Source organism: Oncorhynchus keta, chromosome 1 (genome assembly GCF_023373465.1).
Source record: "Oncorhynchus keta strain PuntledgeMale-10-30-2019 chromosome 1, Oket_V2, whole genome shotgun sequence".
NCBI classification, from domain to species: Eukaryota; Metazoa; Chordata; class Actinopteri; order Salmoniformes; family Salmonidae; genus Oncorhynchus; species Oncorhynchus keta.
In genome coordinates, this window is record NC_068421.1 from 53,548,163 (window position 1) to 53,575,388 (window position 27,226).

General features: G+C 41.6%; 1 protein-coding gene across 4 annotated transcripts; it reads right to left on the minus strand.

Moving 5' to 3' along the window:
* Positions 1 to 1,271: 1,271 nt before the first annotated feature.
* LOC118387620 (polypyrimidine tract-binding protein 1-like) lies at positions 1,272 to 25,543 on the minus strand. Of its 4 annotated transcripts, none has more exons than XM_035776176.2 (16): positions 25,409 to 25,543; positions 24,688 to 24,741; positions 22,815 to 22,845; positions 18,220 to 18,283; positions 17,882 to 18,054; positions 17,530 to 17,676; positions 15,274 to 15,468; positions 15,080 to 15,190; positions 13,524 to 13,713; positions 13,266 to 13,346; positions 12,832 to 12,974; positions 11,172 to 11,205; positions 9,820 to 9,912; positions 9,407 to 9,623; positions 9,169 to 9,246; positions 1,272 to 3,735 (listed from the first exon to the last, which is right to left on the minus strand). In XM_035776176.2, exons 1-16 carry the CDS (start codon positions 25,414 to 25,416, stop codon positions 3,603 to 3,605), a joined length of 1,752 nt encoding a protein of 583 aa, XP_035632069.1. In that variant the 5' UTR covers positions 25,417 to 25,543; the 3' UTR covers positions 1,272 to 3,602. The 4 variants fall into 4 exon arrangements, with proteins under 4 accessions (XP_035632069.1, XP_035632079.1, XP_035632084.1 ...); XM_035776186.2 differs by having other exon boundaries at positions 13,536 to 13,713; positions 25,409 to 25,536; XM_035776191.2 differs by lacking the exon at positions 22,815 to 22,845 and having other exon boundaries at positions 25,409 to 25,497.
* Between the last annotated feature and the right edge of the window lie 1,683 nt (positions 25,544 to 27,226).

The window sequence follows — 27,226 nt, forward strand, 5'->3', positions numbered from 1 at the left end:
TCACGGGCATTGATATCGGACTCAATGAATTCCTATTTCTATGGTCACGGGTGTTCGTGTCCGGAAAGAACAAATACTTCAATACATATTCTTACTCATAAATATACTTGCATAGATATAGAACACATACCTCTATGGTTGTACCTCTATTTTACTGTGAGGTACCTTCGTGTACAATGTTTGGGGACATTATAAAAATGTAATAAAATAGCTTATAATTTCAACTATAAAATCCAATCAGCACAGAACTTCAAGATGATCTAATAGGTTTTGTAGGCTCACCAAAAAGTGGCTTTAAAACGGAGAAATCCCTTCTAATAGTTATATATATATATTATATATATATATATATAGTCACTTAGCAATGAAGTTGTTTTAGAAAGAAAAGCAAATTGATCAGAAATACACTGTCGACGTTAATGACTATTTTAGCTGAAAATGTCCCGGTTCTTCCATGGCCTGCATACTCACCAGACATGTCACCCATTGAGCACGTTTGGGATGCTCTGGATCGACATGTGTGACAGCGTGTGCCAGTTCCTGCCAACATCCAGGAACTTCACACAGGCAGGGAAGAGGAGTGGGCCAACAGTCCACAATCAACAGCCGGATCAACAATGCGAAGTCACGCTGCATGAGGTAAATGGTCACCAGATACGGACTGGTTTTCTGAACCCATGGCCCTACTTTTTTGTTGTGGGCAACAGATGCATAATCTTTATTCCCAGTTATGTGAAATCCATAGATATGGTTCTAATTAATTGGAATTCACAATTTCCATTAACTGTTGTAACTCTGAAATCGTTGCATGTTGAGTTTGTTTGGTCTGTCTAACCAGGAAAAAACTCTGGGTTGTTATAGCCACACCTTTTCCTGGTCAGTGAAAAACACAGGGCCCCTATTACATCAAATACAACTTGCAAGCAACTACACAACGCAGTTAGAAGTTGCTCCCCAAATTGCCAGTACTTACATTTCATTGAAATTCATGCGAAAATACAAAATTTGACCACCAGTGAACCCCAAAACGCACACCCGACAGCGCTTTCCAAGAGTAGTTGGAAACCAAAAGGCTTGGGCGCTATACTCTAAAGTATTTTTATGCACGTTTTATCATTTCAAATCAATAGTGTACTGTCCTAAGTATTTGGCTCAAACAATAAGTTGCCTATATAGATCCAATGGTTTGCAGAAGGAAGGAAACCAACTGATGAGCAAGGAGGCAAATCTAAAAAATGGCAGAACCCAAAAAAAGGAAATTACAAATTGAAAGCAGTGAAAATATTTATTGAAGGCACAATTAAGAAAAGTTTAAGCTACACGGACCAATGACCAAAAGGGACCCATTTTGTTAACAACTTAATTGTGATGTTTGTTTTCTTTACTGAGGGGCCCAAGAGAAAAGGTCCCAAGCTAATTGTAATCAAAATATACATGTTTCATAGATATAAAGCCTATCGTTTCAGAATACCTGCTTTGTGGTACAAAAAAAAATAATAATATACCGCTTTTCACTCCCCCCTCCCCCCCACCTGACAATCACCTCACTTGAAGAAATCCTGCCATCTTAATGTTAAGTGATCGAGGTTGTACTGATTTTAAATGCTGTGCAATTTTGCATAATTGGGAAATCCACTCCTGGCCTGGGGTATGCAAAGCAAGTAAAATACCTTTAATAGCAATACATGCTACATATTGATATGGAGTTATCTACAAACAAATTGTCATTCTTCTGCATTGCTGGAATCCAATTATTAATAGGTTAGCATGTAATAAACTGGTGTTCAAGAAAACTAGTGATCGAACAATGTCTGACCACTGTGGTTCCTCACATGACCCTGAAATTCTATTGCTTTGCACCAATTTAAAATAAGGAACTTGATGCACAATTAATTGTGAGAAAAGAACCTCAACATTTGCCCAATATAAAGTGATGCACATGTGGAATGTCCAAGTATTAAGACTGATAATTACCTTTTAAAATGTGATCTACAACAAAGTGTCCACCTTCACTGTAGCAAGCGCCCAGAATCACTGCAGACCTTTACATTTGCCGGATGTGTGCATTTCCTATGAGCCTGAGGGCACTTAAGGCAGGAACATACGTTCATTACGTAAACATACGTGTATAAACAGACCAAAAAAAGGCTTCATTTGAAAGGCACTTCCCCAAAAACGCAAAATGGATCTCAATTTAAGATGAACGTTGTCCAGATCCACAAGTCCAGTCCATAGACTACATGAAAGAGGGTGCCGTATTGCCGTTAGCAATGACTGCATTAAGGTAAAGTCACAGCCCTGTACAATAAAGGTTACTATCATCTTGGCATGCAACTGAGAGACGCTTCCAATTCTTACGTTTATTTTATAATTCACAGCAGCAGAGTCACAATAGCCCGCTTCTGTCTGATCCCCGTAAGAGCCTTGTAAGATGTGCTATAATGGGCAGGCAGACTACCACAACTCTGTGGCAGTGCATTATGAATAAAGCTGTGTATACAGGTTTGCTAAAATAACTTGAAAAAAGGCCTTATTTGGTTTTATGCTGTAGTGTATCACAATTGTATAAATATACTAAATTGACAGCCACTGCATCAGGAGAGGCAAGCCATTAAGACAAAAATCATAAGACATTGTAAGCCATACTTATCAGGACATTTCTAGTAAGACCTTTTGCTAAGGCACAGTCGTTAAGGCAACCACTGACCAATACCTATAAGCTACAACCAACAGTATATAGGAATAACAATGTGTACAATACTGGATTTGTACAAAACGTATTGCATAAATTTCATAAAAAATGCAAACCTACATCTAGAAATAGAGTAAACAAGACTAATAATCACAAACCCTGGTACAAGGGGTTTTACATATTTAAAAAATAAAAAAGCTAGATAATGAGTTGTGGATTTAATCTTCAACTAACTAGCTCTTCTTACTTTTAAAATAAGACTAAAAAGAAAACCTTCATAATACATTGGGGGGAATGAACCACGTTGTAATACATTTTATACAAATGGTAAACCCATATAAGCTGTAAACCTGGTCTTCGCAAGCAAGGATTGGGGAGAGGAAGATAAGCTAAATTTTGTTTTGGCTGTAAAATGCCAACGTATCAAATTGAAGGACATAAGACTTCTGGAATAAGGCACAGAAAACATCTGAAGGCAAAGAGGATATGAGGTGTCACAGAAGTACCTCAGAACCTAGTGGTGTTGGAACCCAAGGGCAAATGGAATTTACCAAAAGACTGAAGTTTAGGCTACGCCAATCTCTTAAATCAGACTTAGACAGGCAAGTGTAAACTACTTCTGTCGGTACAGAGAGCAAGGAATGCATTTACCTCGCAAAGGCAAGATGCTAGAAATATAAAACTTTTCTTTTTTTACCCAGTAAAATCGGGTGTGCATGTTTCTTTTCCATATGGTTTATAGGTCGACATGTGTAGATATGCGTATATAAATATACTAGGAATGATGGAAGTGATTGCTGTGTTGGATGCTACTTCACGACTGAAGAGTCGCTTCCCCACAACTTGACATAGTAGAGGCCGTGAAGGGATGTGGGCAGCCCATTCGCAGTAGTGTTTTGGGCTGCACCCCTCAGATGGTAGATTTGGAGAAGGAGACCCTCAGGTGGTGGTTCTCACCCAGGTCGTGATTGTGGAACTCGATGAGGGACTCTATGGCCTCCTCAACTGAGCTCATCTGGACCAAGGCCATCTTGCGGTCTTTCCTAAAAAAATAAACATTGCACACGGTCAGATATGCAGCCCTTCATTAAACATTCAAAGGGATAGTTCATCCAAAATGACATTTTGGTTTCCTTACCCTGTTGCAGTATATGGGACAAGGTGTGGCAACAATCCATGCCTTAGTTTAAGTTGTTTCACTGGCACTGTTTCACAGTGCTAATGTTTTAGCATTTATGGCACAAATCTCATTCAAGTCATAGGACCAATATTAGCATTTATTTATTCATTCAGGGGAAACCCATTGAGACCAGGGCCTCATTCTCAAGGGTGCCCCGATCACTGTAATACAACAAATCAATTCATTTTGAAAAGAGTACAATCAATACAATGTTAAAAATAAAAAAGTTACATTCCTCATCTACTGGGTCCTCAACACTAAAATTGCCAGAGCAGCACCGGAACATTCACTTATGAGTTTTGTAAATTGTTCCAGCAGTGATATGCATTAAAACTAAAGTTCAATTACCCAAGTCGGTGGACACCCGAGGAACCTCCATTAACATGAGTTACCAAATTGGTTGTTAGGCAAGTCGGACAACTCAAATCACGCTGCTCTATCGTTCGCTACATACAGTGCCTTAAGGTATTCACACCCTTGGATTTTTTCCCGCAATTATGTTGTTACATCCTGCATTTAAAATAGATTAACATGATTTGTCACTGGCCTACACACAATACCCCATAATGTCAAAGTGGATTTATTTTTTACAAATTAATACAAAATTGAATGTCTTCATTCAATAAGTATTCAACCACTTATGGCAAGCCTAAATAGGTCCAGGTGTAAAAATGTGCTTAAGTCACATAAGCATGGACTCACTGTGAGCAATAATAGTTAACATGACTAATGATTGCGTCACCTCTGTACCCCACAAACATTTACATTTACATTGTTCCAAACAATCTAAAAAGGACCCTCAGTCAAACAGTGAATCTCAAACATATTTCAACCACAAAGACCAGGGTCGTTTTCCAATGCCTCGCTAAGGGCACCTACAGGTAGATGGGTAAAAAATTAAAATCTGTTTAAGCAGACATTGAATATGACTTTGAGCATTAAGTTAATACATTTTGGATGGCGTATCAATACACCCAGTCACAAGGATACAAGCGTCCTTCCTAACTCAGTTGCCGGAGAGGAATGAAACCACTAAGGGATATCATTAAGCCAATGGAGACTAAAACAGCGACAGTTTTTTCCTATCACAGCCATTAAACTGAGGGATGGCTCAACATTGTAGTTACTCCACAATACTAACTGAATTGACTGAGTGAATGGAAGCCTGTACAGAATAAAAAAATATTCCAAAACAAGCATCCTGCTTACAACAAGGCACTAAAGTAATATTGCAAAAAATGTGGCAAAGCAATTCACTTTTTGTCCTGGATACCAATTATGGTCAGGGTAAATCCAATACACATTACAGAGTACCACTATCCATATTTTCAAGCAGAGGTGGCTGCATCATGTTATGTGTAATCGTTAAGGACTGGGGAGTGTTTCAGGATAAAAATAAAAAACAATGAACTAACCACAGGCAAAATCCTAGAGGAAAACCTGCTTCGGTTTGCTTTCCACCAGACTGAGATTTCACCTTACAGCAGGACAATCACCTAAAACAATGCCAAATCTACCCTAGAGTCGCTTACCAAGAGTGGTCAAGTTAGTTGTCTTAAATCTACAGCAAAACCTGAAAATGGTTGTCTAGCAATGATCAACAACTAATTTGACAGAATTCTTGAATTAAAAAATAAATAAAATGGGATAATGTTGCACAATATCCAGAAAGACTCAGCTGTAATCGCTGCCAAAGGTGCTCCTAGAAAGCATCGACTCAGGCATGTGCATACTTATGTAAGTAAACCAGATATTTCTGTATTTCTTTAAATGTGTTTTCACTGTCCATTTTGAATTCAAGTTGTAACAAAATGTGGAACAAGGGTAAGAATACTTTCTGAACACACTTTGTCAGACTGCCATCATTGAAGATGTTTGTGGTAATGTCAAAATGAGGGGTGTTGTACAAAACAAAGCGTTTGAATTAACTCGAACCAATCAGAGTACCAAAGCCAAATAAATGTTCAAGCGCTGCATTACCCATGCGTGTTCTGGCCAACCCATTGGTTTTTGGAACCAGTCAGACGATCTAGAATGGATTTCTATTCAAGAAATCAGGGAGGTACTACGACCCAGGCGCATTGCGTTTGGCCGGAGAAAGGAGTTTGGGTAGCCAGGCAAGCGTAGTAGAGCTTTGTGAACAAAAATAATTAAGTGAACAGCGGGACTTTAATGAGGACCAGCAAACCTTTTGATACAGGATGCAGTGCCGAGTATTAAAACAGTCACCTGCGATAAAGCGAAGGGCGCTATGGTAGACGGCATTCAAAAGGTTTCAGAGTAGCAGCTGCTGCATTCTGGTAAATGGTGTCACCCTAGTCCAGAACTGGCAGGAAAATTGACCGTACAATCTGCTTTTCAGGGAGAGGCAAGATTTAGGAAAAATTCCACTTTAAATCTTAGTTTCCTTGCTCAGTGTTTAAAACTAAATCCAAAATATATAGTCCAGAACCCAATCGATGGGGGAACCATTCAATAAATATGTAGCACGGCAAACATTTTTCCCAGAATTCAAGAGCATTTAGTCTTGCCCACTTTAAGTACAAGTTTTTATAAAGGCAAAAAAGTCAGGTTGCAACTAACGACTGGTCTACAGTTGGGGCGATTGCATACATGACAGAAACGTCTGCATACAAATTAATATTACACTTTGACCGATAGACAAATATTATTTATATAAATAGTAAAGAGAACAGGTCCCAATACCAACCCCTGCGGTACACATTAAGTAATAGCCAGAAAACTAGACTTAACGCCATCAGAAATGGAAGTGTTCCGTCTGACAATTTTCAAACCACTTGAAAGAAGCCTGATCCAGGTCTATATCAGTCAACTTTTAAAATGATAATGTGATGGTCAACCATGTTGAAGACCCTGAAAGGCAGCAAAAATAAAAATAAGTATGATCTAAAATGATGCCATGTTCAGGTCTAAAACTAGACTGGTGCACATTAAGAATAGAGTGAGAAGCTGTGAGTTTCTAGGGATTATTTATTTGGAAATTGGACAGCAGTTATCTAAGTCAGAAGGATCTCATCTTATGTTGGGGGACGACATGTGCCGCTTTCCAGGTCTTCAGCATAAGACAAAACAAATTAAAAATAGGGCAAAGGCTCTGAAATATGTGGGGCAGAAAGCTGCATTAAAAACAGGATTAAGTGAATCAGACCCTATGGATTTTAAAACAATCTTTAGAAAAGCACTTCAGTACATCAGACAAATGGTAGAAAGGAAAATAAAGTATGCGAGTGTTAGAAAATATTGTACAGAATGATGCACTGAGTCGACTAAAGTACTCCAGAATGAGGCATTTTCAAAGGCTATCCTTTCAAATAGGTGGCCAGCTGAAGCAAAATGGTTATTAAAAGCCCCACAAAATGTCAATTTTGTCTAGCATGGGACAAGAGGCTGTCATAACCTGCTGGGGCAACCAAGGGGTGGAGTTTTGTTTCAAAGATTTGACCACTTTCCAGAAGTTGGCTGGATTACCAACCCTCTGTTGAGCTTCAATCAATTTTAGATTTGTACATAATGCCCGAATGATTTGAATGGGATTCATGACACACATTCTAACATTTCTGAATTTGGAAACGGTGCCAGGGAACCTAAACCGAAGCGTGGATTGCTAGCATACCTTGTTCATAGACTGCTTACAGGGTAGGGAAACCAATGTAATTTGTTATTTGGGTGAACTACTCCTTTCTCACACGGTCAGATACAGTGCATTCGGCAAGGATTCAGACCCTTTCCCTTCCCCACATTTTGTTGCATTACAGCCTTATTTTTTATTTATTCACATGTCCTCAAGCTCCACACCCCATAATGACAAAGTGAACAGGTTTGGACATTTTTGCACAATTATAACAAAATAGAAACAAATGCTGTATTTACATAAGTATTCACACCCTTTGCTATGAGACTCAAAATTGAGCTCAGGTGCATCCTGTTTCCATTGATCCTTGAGATCCTACAACTTGGGAGTCCACCTGTGGTAATTTGGATTTATTGGACTTGATTTGTAATGTCAAACCTGTCTATATAAAGGTCCTAAAGTTGACAGTGCATGTCAGAGCAGAAACTAAGCATAGGAGGTCGAAGGAATTGTCCGTAGAGCGCAGAGACAAAATTGTGTTGAGGCACAGATCTGGAGAAGGGTACTCAAATATTTCTGCATCATTGAAGGTCCAAGAACGCAGTGGCCTCCATGATTCTTAAATGGAAGAAGTTTGGAACCACCAAAACTACCTAGAGCTGGCCACCCAGCCAAACTGAGCAATCAGGTGAGAAGGGCCTTGGTCAGGTAAGTGACCAAGAACCTGATGGTCACTGACAAAGCTCCTCTGTGGAGATGGAGATCTTCCACAAGGACAACCATCTCTGTAGCACCAATCAGGCCTTTATGGTAGAGTGGCTGGACGGAAGCCACTCTTCAGTAAAAACCACATGACAGCCCTCTTGGAGTTTGTCAAAAGGCACCTAAAGGACTGACCATGAGAAACAAGATTCGCTGGTCTGATGAAACCAAGATTGAACTTTGGCCTGAATGCCAAGCGTCATGTCTGGAGGAAACCTGGCACCATCCCTACAGTGAAGCGTGGTGGCGGCAGCATCATGCTGTGGGGATGTTTTACAGCGACAGGGACTGGGAGACTAGTCAGGATCAAGGGAAAGAAGAACAGAGCAAAGTACAGAGATCCTTGATGGAAACCCGCTCCAGAGCACTCAGTACATCAGACTGGGGAAAAGGTTCACCTTCCAACAGGACAACAAGCCTAAGATGCTGCAAGAGTGGCTTCTGGACAAATCTCTGAATGTCCTTGCGTAGCCCTGCCAGAGGCCGGACTTGAACCCAATCGAACATCTGGAAATAACTTAAAATAGCTGTGCAGCGTCGCTCCTCATCCAACCTGACAGCGCTTGAGGATCTGCAGAGAAGAATCTCCCCAAATAGAGGTGTGCCAAGCTTTTAGCGTCATACCCAAGATGACTCAAGGCTGTAATCATTGCCAAATGTACTTCAAAGTACTGAGTAAAGGGTCTGAATATTTGTACTTTTAAAAATGTATACACAAACTTTGGGGGAAAAAATCTAAAACATGCTTATGCTGTGTCATTATGCGGTATTGTGTGCAGATTGATGACGCTATTTTAGAGTGTGGCTGTAACGTAACAGAATGTGGAAAAAGTCAAGGGATCTAAATACTTTTCAAATACAGACTTTCCTAAAGACATCATACACACGAGCAGATAAATAAAGTTTAAAATGGCTGTTTGAGAGGGGAAAAAGACAACTTACTGGAAGAACTTGAAGGCCTTGACCATTGCACCGGAGCTCGCAAACAGCATCTTGAGGTCATCCTCAACCACAGAGGGACTACAAAGACAGACATTGTAAAACTTGATAAGATTTTAGCAGTAGTTTACCAATACATGTAGAATTCTTTTCAGACCACGAAAGTTGTACCTCAGGATTAGCAGCTATCAAAAGGGTCAGGGGAATCATTGCAAGGGAGAAACTCCTCCAGTCTACTTACGGGATGTTTGAGAGGTGCAGGGTGGCTGAGGGAGGGAATATGTTAGAGTAGTTCTTGGAGCCGGGCTTCTTAAAGCGGTGCAGGGGTGAGTTGCTGTAGTCCTTTGTCAGGCCCTGGTCCTCATGGCCCTCACGGGGCAGCTGGACATTGGTGTGTTTGGACAGGGTGACACGCAGCGCTTTCCCGTGGAGCCTCTGGCCATTTAGGTGGCTCATTGCTGTTGAAAACAGAGGTTAAGCAGTGAGTCTTATATTCAATTTCCATCGCTAAATAACCTCAGGTTATTTATTTTTTATCCCTTTAGCATCATTCTCAGATGCACATCACTCCCTACATATTGCTGTTCAGTTAGAACTAGTTCTTAGATGGTAGTTGGAGGTATTCCTTACCAGGAAAGCTTAGCTGGGCCTTACCTAGCTGCGCCTGAGTCCCATCAGACATCTGGATCAGAGCATTCTCCTTCTTGTTGAACAGGATCTTCACTCTCATCACGTCACCATATACACCTTCACACATTCAAGGGGGGGGGACAACCATTTGAAAATCAATTTAACTCTAAACCAGACCATCCAATCAAAACCATGTCTTTGGGCACATAAGATTTGGTTAACACCCATCTACGCACCACAGGGAAGCTTGTGTATATGAATAACTTCAGTTCATAATCAAGATGCTCCTCCATTTATCTAAATTATAAGGGGGGCAAAATACATTCTAGCAAGAGTGACTGAAGCCACTGATCATTGCAATATTGCATCATGGCCACTAGTGGGAATTGGTCATTTACCATCTCAGAGGTACTTATGTGACTACTACACCATAAAAGCCCATTTAAAAAAATCAAAGTGTAGGCTACCGTTTGTACATCGGTTTTAATACATTCAAAGAATTGAAATAGTTCCACAGCCTGTCTCAGACTTAATGTCACTATACTTGGACAGAAAAGGTAAAATAAGGGACTTCTGTAGTTTATCAAGGAGGATATTAAGTCTACAAAGGGGCACCTCCCTGATAAATTGGTAAAAAACATTAAGGAAAAGTAAGGCACTTAAATGGTTAAAAAAACAGACTGCAAGTCAGAAATTTAGAATAAGGATCAGAAGGAATGCAAAATTGGCCATATGTACTCTGCACAAATGGGAGTCTTGACCATTAACCAAAAGCAATTGATACAGCGTTCATAACGGGCATGCAAGATGACAAATCAAGCATGCAAACTATGACAATAGATAGATGATAAATCTAAATGTACAGTGGCAAAGTTACAGCATCTCACTGAACTTCCCACAAGATATTCTTATATTCTTGTCATTCGCACTATATTTAAAGGAATATTCAACTGTGATCTGGAAATTATTCATAAGTTCTCTTGATATGAAATTGGTCCATAGTATTAAAAAGACAAGTCTGCAATATTCATATAGCGTGGGACCGAAAATTGCAGCATTGAGACATCGGCCCAAAAGTGAATTTAAGGTCCACATGTTCTTGACCAATTAGGCTTAAGTTGATGATCAGACTCAAAATCATAACTATAGACCATTTTCAGAGAAAGAAAACAGTTTGATAAATAGTCAAATCAGTATCCCTTTAAAGACAGCTGTGGACAGAAACCATGAAAATGCTGCAACTTTTTGCCAAGTGTCTCAAATCAACACGCAAAATATTTGAAAACTAAAACAAAAAAACTGAAACAAATTAGTTAAGAAAAAGAAAACAGAACAAACAAGTAGTAATAATAAAAAAGGTGCTAATGATAACATACCGAAAAGAATAAAGAGGCATTGGGGCGTAACTCTCTTTATAAGACAGCAGAGGAAGGCAGCGGAGGGAGGAAGGGACAGGAAAAAGATCGGAGGCAGGAGAGTGGAGGTTCAACATATCATCCACAGCGGAGGCAGTTCCACGGGGAATGGCAAAAACAAAAAAAAAACGGTGGTTGGATCATGAGGGTTAATAAATTGGACAGGAGCAAAGAATGGGAGGAGATGTGGCAGTGGTGGAGGGGTAGTATATGTAACATGATATGAGCAAAGATAAATGGATATGTTTACGTGTGTGTTTATATGAAAGTGATGTGTACACAATGGATGATGTGGTATCATGGTTGAGAGAAGAAAGTGGGAGAGGGAATTCATGGGGCGTGCAGTCAGTTTGGCAAAAAAAAAAAGTTTCCAGGTGAAGGTATTAAAACCAAAAAAGAGGGGGAGGGGGAATGGGAGGGAGAGAAACAAGAAAAGGAGGTAAAAAACAAGGTCAGTATACAAAGAAATATGAAGTGTTCCATCCAGTATAGAATGTGCTTTAAAATCAGAGTGAAGATTACAAACCAACAATGAAACTAGGAGGAATGATACACATGAGGCTAAGACAATACTTCTATAATTCTGTCTGTGTTGACGTGCACCATTACTATTGAAGAGATACATTCTTTAAACGAATGATACTAGAAATATTCGTTGGGCTTAAGCTGAAGGCCATGTTAAATCTATAAAAGCAATATTTCCTCTAAATCTGATGAAAAATCGCACTGCATGTACGGAGGTTACGGAATAAGCTGTCCAATAATTTAAAGTTTTAACATGCTAAGTAGATTAAGAGGGACTGGTACAATTATGTTGATGAATATAATGTTCAGAAATTCCACACAGTTAACGTACAATATATAGGTCCAACTGGATGTATGGTAAATAATATAGCCATGTATGAGGGTGCAAATAACCTAAAGCTAATCTTCAATTTGAATGAACTTGCAAATATTTGGAATAATAGTGATTGAATGAGTAAACAAATTAATATTCATGAAGTTAGTGTATCCTAAGTGTTTGCATCTACTGCTAGCGAAACTTCAGTAACGGGGGATGGTACAACACTTTCAGGGGAGAACAGGAGTAAAGAAAAACACTAGGGAAAAGTCAAGAGCTCTGCTACACTGTACGCATTATTGCAGGAAGTTGACAGTAATGGGGGCTCTATATCACCTAGGCATGACTTAACACAAGGTTTGTTTGTGTGTGGGTAAAGGGAAAGGCCTGAAAAACATTCAATAGAAGTGGATACATTATCAATGTTGTTACACGGAGAGCCAGCATATAATACACAGCCCAATTTACTTGGCGTGTCATGTGGGCCAACTGAAACAGACATCTTTGAATATGTGCTGCAGTCCAATTCTCTCCCCAAAGTGTGCTCTCATTCACTCCCCTGCATGAAATTACAAGAAATGTACTGGTGCGAGAAATTGTGAAAACTCACGAGGTAGCCCATGCTTACGACAAGCAACTTCTAGGGGTGAGTGAGCAAGTGCACACTTTGGGGCACAGGGTAGGGAACAGGAATAAAAACCCACGTCCACAGAGGCTTCACAGCTCAACTCAGCCCATCTGGGCCACTATGGGTCGAGAGGGAGTCAAGGAAGGACTAACCTCTGGGTTGAGGTTGCTGACCAGCATGACACAGTGGCCACCGGGGAGTTGGTGGAAGCCCATTCTGCCTGCAGCCGCCGCGGCTGCAGCCACGGGCATGGTCAGTTGAGCCAGGCCTCCAGGGACACCGTGCATCGTCAGGCCTGCAGAGGGAAGCAAACGGGAGGCAGACATATTATTTTATTTATTTTTATTTTTTAACTCAGTGAATGTGTTGATAGAGTAAAGGCCGGACTGGAAGCCGCTGAGCACGACTGCTAATAGGTCAAGGTCCGCAAAAGTATCAAAGTTGTAGTGTTGCCACTCAATGGTAGTGGATGAGGCCAGCTTCCCCCTTGAAGTGTAAAGTGTTAGTGAAAATGTCAGTGTAACTACAATCCATCAATGTTGGTCAGGAGCGAGGCAGGTGTCAGAAAGAGGACGATCAGACTCACCTGTAGCTTGCTGAATGGCGAATGCCGGGGGGAAGGCATGAGCTCCTGCGTATGGGTTGGCTGAGATGATCCCGGGAGCACCTGGAGAAACATGGATAGAGGAGTGTTAATTGATTAGTTACCTTTAGTTTGTTGTAAAATACTCTATTACTACATGTTGAAAATGAATGGACGGGTTCAGCTGCATAGCTTCCACCTGTCCAATCATGTCTAAATGAGAAGGGAAGAAGGAGGAAGGTAAATTTAAATTGTATTCACCATAGTACTCACCGAAGGCTGCAGCCATGGCCTGGTGGTCGATGGAGGGCTGGCTGTCTCCCGTGGGCAGGTCAGGCCGCGTGTAGTCACGGCTTTTGTCGTTGTTGTACTTCACGTTCAGGCTGGTCAGCTTGGAGAAGTTGATGCGGAGGGTGCAGCAGGCATTGTAGATGTTCTGCCCATCTAAAGACTTCACCACAGGGCAACAGTTTCAGCATTAAATCAATTCTGATTTCTCACATGCGCCGAATACAACAGGTGTATATATGTCTTACCGTGAAATGCTTACTGACAAACCCTTATCCAACAACGCAGTTCAAGAAGTTAAGAAAATATTTAACAAACAAACTAAAGTAAAAATGTTTTAATAAACAATAAAACTCAATTAAATGAGGCTATATAGAGTGGGTAATATAGAGAGGGTACGCTATATAGAGTACCAAGTCAATGTGCAGAGGTACAGGTTAGCCGGGGTAATTTGTACATGTAGGTAGGGGTAAAGTGACTATGCATTAATAATCAGTGAGTAGCAGCTGTGTAAAACCAGGGATGGAGGGCACCGTCTAGTATATAGGTCCTGGATGGCAGGAAGCTTGAACCCAGTGATGGACTGGGTAATGGTACGGCTGTAGAACTGAGGATCTGGGGACCCAAGCCAAATCTTATCAGTCTCCTGACTGTCTTGGTATGTTTGGACCATGATAGTTCGTTGGTGATGTGGACACCAAGGATCTTGAAACACTCGACACGCTCCAATATAGTCCCGTTAATGGGGGCCTGTTTGGCCCACCTTTACCTGTAGTCCACAATCAGTTCCTTTGTCTTGCTCCCATTAAGAGGTTGTCCTGGCACCACACAGCCAGTTCTCTGACAAACTCTCCCTATTGGCCGTCTCATCATTGTCAGCAAACTTAATGATAGCGTTGGAGTTGTTTGGCCAAGCAGTGAACAGGGAATACGGGAGGGAACGAAGTACACACCACGATGGGCACCAATGTTAAGGATCAGCGTGGAAGACGTGTTGTTGCCTACTCTTACCACCTGGGGGGGCGGCGTGTCAGCAAGTCCAGGATCCAGTTGCAGAGGGAGGCATTTAGTCTCAGAGTCCTTAGCTTATTGATGAGCTTCATGGGCACTATGGTGTTGAATGCTGAGCTGTCGTCAATGAACAGCATTCGCACATAGGTGTTCCTTTTGTCCAGGTGAGAAAGGGCAGTGTGGATCGCGATTGAGACTGCGTCATCTGTGGATCTGTTGGGGCGGTATGCAAATTGGAGTAGGTCTAGGGTTTCTGGGATGGTGGTGTTGATTTGAGTCATGAACAGCCTTTCAAAAGCACAAAATGGCTACTGATATGAGTGCTATGGGGCCTTAGTCATTTTGGCAGGTTACCTTCACATTAGACTGCATCCAAGGATTTGCTCATTCATCTTTCAGACTATTCTTTTCCCCACACTCCACACTTAGAACACATTAAGGTTAAACACAATGAAGAAAAATGGGAGGGGAATAAGAACTGCTGTATATTATTGTGACAGGTAGATGGCACTACTTACCAGTTTAGCGTGCTGTGCGGTCAGACCGTCCGAGTACTGCAGCAGGGCCTGGAACTGGTTGTTTTTGGTAAAGGTGATAATCTTCAGCACTGTGCCGAGCTTAGAGAAGATCTGCATGCAAGGAGGGCATGGTCAAGGGGAATACAAGCTCAGACCACTATACAGTCATTAATGTATTGAAAAGTGTGTTTTACCTGGTGCAGCACGTCCAGGGTGACTGGGTAGAACAGGTTCTCCACTATAACACGCAGCACAGGGCTGTGCCCACCCATGCCCCCCGAGGCATCCACCCCTGCCATGGGCATGCCCCCTGCCATGGGCATGCCCCCTGCCATGGGCATGCCCCCTGCCTGGACTGCGTTCACTGCCTGCAGTGCCGCCTGGGCTCTCTGAAGAGAGGAAGATGGTTCAATGGAAGTGGCAAGAAGCAAGAGAATCTACAAACGCTCAGGTAGAGCTGACCTGACTCCCACAGAGAGTCAATACGTGTCAATGTTCCGAATGTTCTTATTGAACAGCCTCAGGTAAAGTTGCTGGACATTTACAAGAAAATGCCTGTAAAAATAACTATTTTGGGAAGTAAAAGATTACATTCCAGGGTGCTGCTGACCACTCTGTCCGTGACATGTTTGTATACACAGTGGAAACTCTGGGGCCCATTTGAGAGTAAAACACCTGGTGGGAAGAAAAACACAGAGGAACAACATGGAGGGAAACCTAGTTTCTACCAGCAATACCCAAACATCTGGGTATGTTCATCTACACTGCAGCAGTGTTTATGTTACTTTCATTGACCTATTAGCAGATAAGACCAGAGTAGAGTCATTTGAAGGGGGAGTAGAGTGGACAGCTGGAGCTTCCATTGGTCGCCATTGGCATGCGGTCTCCCAGGAAAGTGTTTAGAAAAAGGGAGGGTCTTGTTGGGAGGGTGCGTGGTACACACTAGACCATAAGATATCAGTTGGAACCAAAATTATTTTCCTATCACGTCGGGTCTGAACACAACCACCATTTTTTCCCCATTCATTCCACTGTTCTGACCAGCAAAAAAGTTGTGAACTGGTTCGAACCCCCCAAAAAGTACTGGTTTATATCATTCCTTCTGGGGGGTTATATTATACTTAAAAAAAAAAAGTTTTACATGTGAAGTCAATTATTTTTGCCTTTATCTCATTAAATTACTTCACCAATCAGTGAGGATGGAGCAGGCAAGCTAGTTGTTTACCTGCATGACGAACAGACAAGTGTAGCTTAATAAGGCCCAAGATGCAACAGATTTTGCAGGAGGGGAGAGCGAGAGGGTTGAGGAGTCATAAAGCGCTGGGTATCTTAGCCACAGAATTATACCTACGAGGAGCGGCTCCTATAGAGTAACTTTGAATGTTCTTTGAGACAACTAGGTAACCAACGTAAGCTAAAAGCACATCTTACCGTAGTTAATAATTCCAACGTGAAACCCAATCACTAGGCCTATAGTATCCTTGACAAGCATTGGGGAAAAGTTCCTGTTCTTGCTAATTAAAGAAAATCACTCCCCATCTTCTGAATCAAGCTTGTAAGGTCAGTGCAGTAGCCTATATGTCAGACAGGGGAGGGGCGGGTAGCCTAAACACGCACGGGCAAAGATTTTTTAGCATGCAGGTAGACACTGGAATAAGTCTGAGTGAGGACATCGCATACATGCACTTTGTTGGAGGACAATTGTTTTTGGTGTGCCTGGGATGCAAAGTATTATTCTGTTCCCGTGCTTTTAAAGTAATGCTTCTGTTCTAGAACATTATGGATCACTTTTGTTCCAGGAAGCATTTCAGTTCCTTGAAAAAAAAAATCTATTTTCTGGTTTTCAGTTGTGTTCCCTGAACCGGGTCCAACCCCTGCAAGATATTCAGGGAAATGTAAACTTGAGACCTACTTTATTCCGCAGAGTGTAAGTTGAACAAATTAGCAGTCGAATGCAGACAGCTCCATTTTCAGCAACACAGCAGAATATAGGTTAATTCTGATTGGCTCAAGTCAGCTGACAAGTAGACTGGTGGTTTGTTTGTGCAACCACACAAGTCCTGGCAAGAACAGAATGTTTCCAAATGAGTCATTTTGACCCAGCAATACAGGAAACAGAGGAGAGCGCAAAACGCCAATTCAAAATAAAAACAAAAAAATGTGGAACACTACCACAGCAAACTAGTCCGCTGTGGAGGAAACCCACTTCATGTTGGCTCTAAGCATCAAACACACTAATTGCTCAGAGAAAACTACAAAATGAAAGTCAAAATTAATGAAGAGTAATTATGAAAGGTTCAGGGTGGCAGCTGAAATCCCTTGTTGATGTGTTTTGTAGACATGCTCCTTTGTCCAAGTAATGTTGAAAACATGGCCTTCCAGAAGTAGTAAGCCTGCACAGATAAAGGGTTATGCAACTGTTGAAAAGTAGCTGCAACAGAGTGACTCACCACTTGGTTTGGGGAGTTGTCCGTCTTGAGCTCCTTGTGGTTGGAGTACTGCATGAAGATGGGGTGGTTGCGGATGACCGGCGTCACTGAGGAGTAGTAGCTGACCATGGTCTGAGCTGCATCCTCGGTGTTCATCTCTATGAAGGCCTGGACACAGGAGAATGCCATAAGAACACAAGTCCAGCTATGGATATCATTCACTCTACGACTACAACAGTTGTATGCTCCAATCGTGACAGTTGGTTACTACTAGCTTATGAAATGGTAACTAATACACCCCTCCCCTCTGAGTGGAGGGCAAGACAACCCTGCTATAGCGAATGAGCTAGGGTTGTTATGTGAGACCACTTACCTGGTTTTTTCCTTTGAGCATGAGCAGGTTGGTGACTTTGCCAAAGGGCAGGCCCAGGGAGATGACCTCGGCCTCGTTGATGTCGTTGGGGAGCTTGCGCACGTGAATGACACGCGACGGGATGCCCGGGCCCCTTATGTCACCTTTGAACTTCTTGCTGTCGTTGCCATTGGCTGTGGAGGAGAGGGAGCAAGAGAGCCTACTTGTTGGGATGTACACCCTTTTGATAAATCAGCCGAAGTAGATCAGAATTGGAAGAGGTGGTGCTCAAACGTCGCTCAGTGTATTCAAAAGTGTACTTTGTTGATATTAATACAAACGGAGGTTTAAACACTGACCTGCTGCGCTGGTCATTATATAGGGTCCGTTTGCCACGCAGGAGAAAAGCTCGTCTGATCCTCTCTGCAAAGGGAGAAGGACATGCTATTGAGACCAATGCAGAATTGCACCACCAGCATCATTTTAAAGATATGACCAGCCCATTCACTGAATAGCACACTTCTCACATTTTCTTTTTAGGTAAGACCTATGGTTTACAATGGAAACGGGAGGAACATCTTGTCGCCTATGCATTGGGACCAAAAAAAGAAACTCTTAACAGCCACAGGTAAAACCACCCACTTTGACCTATCAAAATAATGGGAAGAACAATATTGACAATCACAAATCTTGGCACAGGTTCCCCCCATCACAGCCAAAACAAAAAGATGGACTACTAGCCTGTCCCTTTACTAGCCTTTCCCGTGGACCTGTATGAAGGTACCGGGTGACCCATTGTCTTGTGACAACGGGAACAGGAGAAGGTCAGCTGCCTAGCTAACATGAAAAGTTATGTGAACCTGAGTCTACAGCCCGCGAGCTACAAGTAGAAGAAGCAGACAAAGAAAGACGAGAGGAATGCGCATAGATAAGACCATACGCAGACTGACAGGGATCCAATGACCGGACTTGCTAACCTCGTTAAGTCCTCTATGGCCTAAGGTAGGGGGGGGTAAATGGACACAACCCAATCTCTCTCCATCCCAACCCCCACTGCCCTTGCATTTCATGTGCATGCATGCGCTTGTATGCATGTTGGGGTCATCCGTATTGGCATAGGTTTAAGGGAGGGAACCAGAGAATTCAGTGGGAAGGGAGGAAAAAAACAACTCTGTTTCTGGGTCGCCAAGCAGCAGGAATGAGAGGGCGGGGGAGGGACGGGGGAGCAGAAACCCAAGTCATGGGCCTGGTGGTACATCACTTTGCAGTCTGGCACAACTCAGGTGGGTACTGGTAGGGGGTGATGGCTCAAATGGTGACCTGCTCACACTCCCCCATAGTCGATGGACCAATCCCCCAAAAATCAAATTATCTTAAAGCCTCAACCTAATTTTGCTTGAAACAAACTAATAAATTTCAGTTTCTTATATCACCTACATAGCCCAACTATATTTTCGTTGAACTATGTGCCTATACTGATAAAGAAAAGCAAAAACTATAGTAAAACCTGATTTAAACAAATACAGAGCCATAAACAAACATACAATACCCTATAAAACAGAGGTAGTATGCTTTACAGCGTGTGTAAAACAAGGCTGAACACCATCTGTCCTCTATAGTCTATAACACCAACAATAGGGGGAAACAGAGACAACTCTCAAGGAAATGATTCACCACCAGCCAGCCAGCGCTTTTCATGTAATCGACAATGTGGACGGGAAGCTTGCTCTGGTTAACACAAGGAGTACACAGCTAAACAGCCTTCCGCAGTGCTGAGATGGCAACAGAATGTGCTCTCCTCACCAACCCCTCCAAATTCCACTGGTGCGGGACTCAATGAAAACCATATGTAAGGGGTATGGGGGCGAGTGTAAATTTTGTGTAAAGGTCTGCAAAAGATGTTTGGTAGCAAAAGGCATGTTCCTGGTCCTGCTACAGACTAAAAATTAAATAACGCTTAACAGGACTGGCAGGCTAAGTCACAGAGCAGGCTTTGTCTGCCACTAACACTCAAATGGCTTTTACAAGGGTAAGGAGAACTTTATACTTAATTGGCCAGACTGTTCGGTTAAAATATGTAACTTATTGATTATAGACATAACACTTGATATGTATTCAGTTGTCAAAAGTTAAGCCCTTTAAGTATTATGTCCTATAAAATAACTATGCAATAGAACAAGACTTGTTAGAAAACTCAGTTAAGCTGTAATGCTTTAAAAAGCTGTGCCAAGGCTTTCAGTTGGTTAGCAATGTTAATGAAGTGAGTGGTTTTCTAATGGAGTTTTCAGAGGGCCTAAATTAAAAGATTAGAAAGGTGTGGAGAGGGAAAGCAGTGGGGGTGAAAAAGACTGAGTAGGCAAGCAGGAGACAATGCACAGCAAGAATGGGGTCGTTACCAGGGCAGCACTGAATGTCACTCCGTCCCCATAGAAACCCTAGACTGTGGCTCCAGGTGAGGTGCGCTGCTAAGCCACACCCGTGACTCTTAGCCTAAATACACAAGACTGATTCTCTTCAGACCCACAGCCAGGTTTAAAATTCTCCTGGCAATTACCCTGCCGCACACAAATGTTCGCAAAACAAGTTTAAAAGGCCAGTTCCGATAAAAATAGGGGAGCCTTGGAGGTGGCCAAGTGAGAGCTTGTCACTCATCAACATGTAAATTATTGAACGGCAATTCAAGCCTCTACCTCTTAAAGCTCATGCACATTGCACCGAAGTTGGATCTAGCATTCGTATCCCTATCGTTCACAGCGCTGTGTTTTAGGGACCACCTGCTGTATACATCGGACTGACGAAATGTTTCATGTCATGTAAAAATCGTTGCGCACTTGGCGAGTTATGTTCAGAAGTGCTAGTACTCTCGGCCAGCAAACACTGGTATCTGAACCCCTTAAAGTCACTAAGTCGCGGCTGCCGTGAGTTTTAATCTACTTCGTAGCCTATATGCTGGCTACCTAGAAACTTTTTCCAATGGCGACTGACATGATCAAACACAGGCCACCCAGTCCTTTCCCATACCATCCCTTTCCCTAAAAAGATTGTGTGGGGGAAACAAAGGCCAGAGGGAAAACATGCATGTTGAAAATGGGGGCACACACATTTGCATGTGGTCAATTGGTTCCATTCACCCCACCACCCTCTCCCAACTTTGAGGAATGAGATTGAGGGGCCATCTCCACAGCCAAGGTAAATAGGCCTAGTCGTTACATTTAATGACCTATTTCTCATCTTTAAAATCTATATTTTATTTTTTTAAAGATAGCTCACAACAGTTTTCCAAGCCTATGGAAAAAACCCAAAATTACATTTGAGGAATGAACCTGTTCACAACTATTACATTGGCCTAAAATAGCTGCAGTCTTCTCCAGGATAACCATAACTTACAAAAAATATAGGCCTTTTATATCACAATAAGATCAAAGTAATAAAAATGTTGCACTCGCCTGGTTACAATTTTGCTATCTAAACGTTAAGGGGCAACAATTTGTACTGATCCAAATTACACAGTTCCACCCAAGATCCTCCCAACCATTTTGAAACAGTCAACAGGCCATTCTTTGAGGCCAGCAGTTTGTAATGACACACCCCAGGGGGAGAACAGGAAACACAAGAAGCAATTAGAAAAATGGAGTGAAAAAAAAAAACACCCGCATTCCAGCAAACTGCTCCCTTTTCCTGTGAAGATATGGTGGTGGTAATACATAGCCAGGTTAAGGTTTCCGATGTGCGCTGGCTTGCGTGTAACAAAATGGCCTTCTCATTTGCACGTGGTACCTGTAAGAATCAGTCTTTGTGCTGTGTGTTAAAGAGTCCCCCTTGGCTAGGTACATACCACAGACGATTATCTCTGCGAAAAAGAGATGCGAGGAATGCCTTTACTGTGGGGTGGCCTTTGAAGACAAAGCTGGGAAGCGACAGTAACAGTCTGTAGAGCATAGACGTGCAACACGCACCGAGTCAGGAACACCGGCTCTGTGTGTTTGCTCACCATCCCAAAACCACATATCCTGGAGTCACTCAACATCCATCAGGGGATTGAGATGGCACTAACTGCATATCTGCTGCGTAGAGCATAAAATTCCTCAAATTTCCACCATCTAGAAACATCTGCTTTTGCTCAAGTTAGCTAGCCCTGGCCAATAGACTGCAGGGGCCATTTGATGGTAAAAGTAGACATTTTCTTGAGAAATGACTCAAGGGAAGTATGGGACCAGCCTATGAGTGGTACAGCATTACAATTGGCTAACACTTACTGGGACATGTGCTGGTGTATCAGTGAAGAGACAAAAAGTCCTTAAGCGAGACTAGCGCTTGGAGGAGCCAGAAAACTGGAATGTAGCAAGAGCATTCCCGGCACAATGCCAAAGCCAACCAATAATTAGGCTCGACTGTTTCCACAGCAACAGCAATGTTCTCGCCACACAGGATGAAAACAGTTTCAGAAATGTAAGCTTGGTAACTGGTTACCAGTGACAAGGCAGAGTGTTTTACTTTTGCTTGCCCCCATAAAAGTGTAGCCAAGTGCCACGAAAGAAAACAACATTAGGGAGGCCATTCCACTTAATTGTATCCTTTACTTGGTGCATGCCTCCTCTACAGTTCCACAACACGGTTTAATCAGTCAACTACCATGAAAAAACACTAACAAAAGGAACCTGTTGGGTGACTTGAAGCCAATTAAAACCTTGCAACCTAAGCAAACAGGATTTCCCACTGCCAGATCCAAACTGGTTGTAGGTGTGCCTTCACATGCTAGCTTCTTTGAAAGCTTTCATTTCTCATGGAGCAAATAGTTTGCATGGCTGCCGTAATAACAAATGCAGCCTGAGCAACAATTGGTCAAATCCACACACGGCTACATCCATAGGTCATTATAATCTGAAGCCCTTCTCAAACACCTCTTGACATGTTGAAGCAGGGGAAAAGCGAAAGGAGAAAAGAGGGTGCCTACCTTTGTACCAACTGTAATATCGTGGACACTGCTGTGAAGAAAAGAGAAGACAGGAATGTTAGAAGCAGTAAAGGATGAAAAATTAAAATGCTCAAATTAAGGTTAAAAGATCCAGAAACCCCAAAAGGTAGAGAAAAGCTAACTAGATGTATTTATCAGATGCAGAAAAGTTGGAAAGCAGACAGTCACTGGTACAATTAGGCTACTCAACTTTGTAAAGTGCATTTTATTGTCCAAGTGTCTAACCTTAACATGAAGCAAAACTGCCATATGGGCTGCCTAGCCAACAATAAAAAAATGTTATGTCAAAATAAGAGCAGGATGTTACCTCAGAAAAAGCTAACTTAAGACCAAACACTTCCAGAAACACTACCAAAATAAGCGTGCTTTGCACTTAGGCCTGAACTAAAGTTAATAGGCAGGTTTCCATGGACCCAGATTTATACTACAAAAACAATGTCACAATGTTTATTTTCTATGCAATCCTAAATGTTGACAAAAAATCCCTGGACAAGTTCATGGAAAAGTAGCTAATGACATCTCATTTTTATTTAAGCTTTATTTAACTAGGAAAGTCAGTTAAGAAGAAGCTCTTATTTACAATGACAGCCTAGGAACAGTGGGTTAACTGCCATGTTCAGGGGCAGAACGACAAACGTTTTACCTTCTCAGCTCGGGGATTCGATCTAGCAACCTTTCGGTTACTGGCCCAACGCTCTAACCACTAGGCTACCCGCTGCCCCTCAAAGGAACCATGCAGAACATACAATTGTTAAATTTCATAAACCGAATTCGCAATAGCATTGGACATCTGGAGCGGTACTGCCACCAGTCAGGTCGGGTGCTAGATATGTTACAGATATTTGTGTTAAAAGAATAAACTAAGATTTAGGAGATTGCCAATTGCCACTTCTAAATGTATGTTGAATGTCCATAATAGGAATTGCTAGAAAGTAAAAAGTTAGAATGTATAATTCTACCAAGATCAATTAGAAAAACATTGACCAATTGTCTAAATTGCATTTAAGGCAAAGCATTCCCTTGATACCCCCTAATGTTAAAGGTGGAAAGAGCAAACAGTTCCCTTTCCCACAGCTTTGCCCATGAAAAATGAGTGGTATTTGGCAGACACTCGGTTGAAGATTAACCTCCACATCCTGTTTCTCATGTGAGACAGCCAGGAAACTCAGCCCAAAAGCTCTCTCAAGCCTCCCTCCCATCTACCACCCTTTCTCAATTAGAATTAGATTGATCAACCACTAATCAATATAAATAATTTGACCAGTGGCTGAAAAAAAGCAGTAACATAAGTATGTGCCGTTCTTTAGGACAAAAGGAATACACATATGCAAAACAGTATTTTGTGGCAAATATGCCTCTCAAACTCCCTTAAGATAAATATCTGCAGCCATGACAAATTCCTTGTGGTTTCTAAGCCCACACATGACAATTTAACAAAAAAAGCTAAATGCTTCCTTTACACGTTGGAATCTACTGAAAAATTTAACTAAATTCCATCTTTTAGGATTATATGCTTTCAGAGTAGACTTGATACAAAGTACACAAATAAAGGCTACCTTGACTGCAAGGGGGAGGATAAGCAAGACAATGCACCAGCTCAAATCACTCCCTCAATTCTCACACCAAGTCATTGCATGCTGAGAAACCTGATCACCACCATTATGGAGGTTACTGAGCATCAACGGGCATCTCACAGTGCTACATGAATTAGACGTAAAAATTTATTCCAATATACAACAAAAAAAATCTAGGTGATATGAAAATAGTCTAAAAATCATGTTTATTATCCGATATTCACAACTAATGAACGGGTACCTTGCATTTAAAAATGTATATGAAAATAAGAACTTACTCTAGTTCAGTGACGTAAGTAGATCCCATAGGATACAAATCAGTCTCTAGACGGCTGGAAGAAATGTGGGGTTAACAACAAGCCTATAATATTATATTTTCACTGTTTACTCTGAATTTCAAGCAGAAATATTACTTGTGTACAACACGCATGGTTGGATAGCCACGTTAGTAACGTCATGGAAATACTTCTAAAACTAAGTAAAAAGCTATAGTTTAACAGTCAGCAAAGCTAGACAATACGGTAGGTAGATAGGACCATCTACAATACAATATCCTGGCAAACATTCTTGCAACACACACTAATCCAACGCCGTACTGCCACAGGTGGTTCCAATTTTCAGTTACTAGAACTAGTGCCTTAGCCAAGCTAGCATCCATACCACAGAAAAGCTACCTCGTCCACTCAAAATGCGTCAGTCTTACTTTATATTAACCAAAGAGCAATTTAGTCTAGACAAAAACAACAAAAAGGAAGCCTGATAGTGTTAACTACAACGCCAAAGCAACCACGTTGGTTGGTAACTAACGTTATCGACGTTAAGCATCTCGGAGTATCTCACGGATGCACAACAAATAAGCTTTACCATGTTTCCATCGCAACCAAAATACAATAACACAATACTAGGTTAACTAGCGCATTTCCGTTACAAGATATATTTAATAAAGCATGTTAGTTTGTTGCTCTTTTCTCGAGAGCATAACTTCTTCCTTGAACTTACCCGTCCATTGCACAACACGGAACTAGCTACACAAGTTAGACCAACAAGTCTGTAGCCTGGCTGACTTTTCTTATACCCTTACAAAATGGCGGAGAACAGAGAAGCGAAATGTGATTAGCCTAGTAAAACCCAACGATTGGGGAGAACAGAACAATTGTGGGCGTCTGAGACGAGAAGTGGGTGCTGATAGGACAAGACGAGAGTTGTTAGAGAAGGGCGGTCTTAAAGAAGTTGGCCATGGACTTTGATTGTAAAATGGTCAATTGTCAGTCGCAAATTAAATCCGCGTGACCATGAAAATATTGTTATTTTCATTTTTTTTAAATGCAGAATGAATTTGTGATACAACTGTCTACATATATGTTGAAAGAATGGCATATCCTGTTATTGCATGGCTGAACCTGTGCTTCCAACACAGTAAGTTCGTGGACGACTGTAAAGGAAAATAGGCAATACATTATTCTTCATTGGTCTAAAGAACAAATTAAGGGCAAAGACGCTATCAAATATGCAGATCATTTTTGACAATTTATCCAAATGCGTTGCTACGATTTCCAAGAAACAGATTCAGCTTTGGGCCTATGGGCACAGTAAAACAAATTCTTGTTTCACCAGATGGCCTAAATCCGTGAGCATGGCCTTGAAAAATATAGGAGATGTACTGGGAAGACAAAAACAGTATGGAATGGATTGTATACATTGAAACCCTTACTTCTCTTTGCCGTGTCAGTGGCATACCCTCTGTTCCGTAACAGCTGCCTAATCAGACCCTTATCTAGTCGGATTGCCGTCGTTCGAATTTCAACCTTGTCTGGCATCAAAGGTTATGGGACTCCTTTGATGTGGGAAAGCTTCTGGAGTGAGACAGAGGGAGATCGAGCCTCCTGTACCACCTGGTCCCAAGACTCCTCCTCACTGCTATGGCAACATCCTGAAAAAAAATAGAAAAATTCCTCTACCCTTCATTAAAAAAAACAATAAGACAACATATGGAGATGGGTTGAGTGCAATTTGATGCAAAATGTCTAGGCTACACTACAGCCGATTTGCCTCTGTATATTCACATTGAACAAATACTGCGAGAATGAAATGAACGTAATCTGAATGGAGAAAATATGCAGTTGAAGCTCCTGGACTCAGTATATCACAAGGATCTTTCTGTATCAGGTAACACACCATAAATAATTACCTCACATGCTCCCTTTCAGGAAATTACTTTTCTGTTTGGGTGCAGGTGACACACCTGCCCATAGATGAATAATTGATGGGGCCCACATCGACCAGACTGAAGCCCATTGTCTCTCTAGGCTTAGCCTACAGCACTCATCATTACACAGCCAAAATACATTAGGCCACAGGTATGTATGTCTCTCTGGGCTTGGGAGTCATGCACTGAAGGGGAATATATGAACAATTAGGCTGTATTCATTCTTAAAAGTTCTAATTAATATTTTGTATATAGGTAATGTACCCTTACCTAATAGTTTGAAATAATACATACGAGTAAGAATACACTAAGACATCATAGTAGCTTCCATTTATAGCCAACCAATACAAACATAGTTCAACATAGGCCTATAGTCCTACATGACAGCTGTTATTAGGCTACCTGATGAGTACAACAAATAAAGGATATTTATGCCATTTCAACACATATTTATATTAGTTTTGTGATATTAAATTACTCTTGATAATGTTTTAATCTGTCCACATTCAAGTAACATACAAGTAACAGGCTTTAGGCTTGATCTTTTTTTATGGAAATATGCTGCAGTAAATTTGAGAAATTACATTGCATCCAAATCATGGCTGATTCCA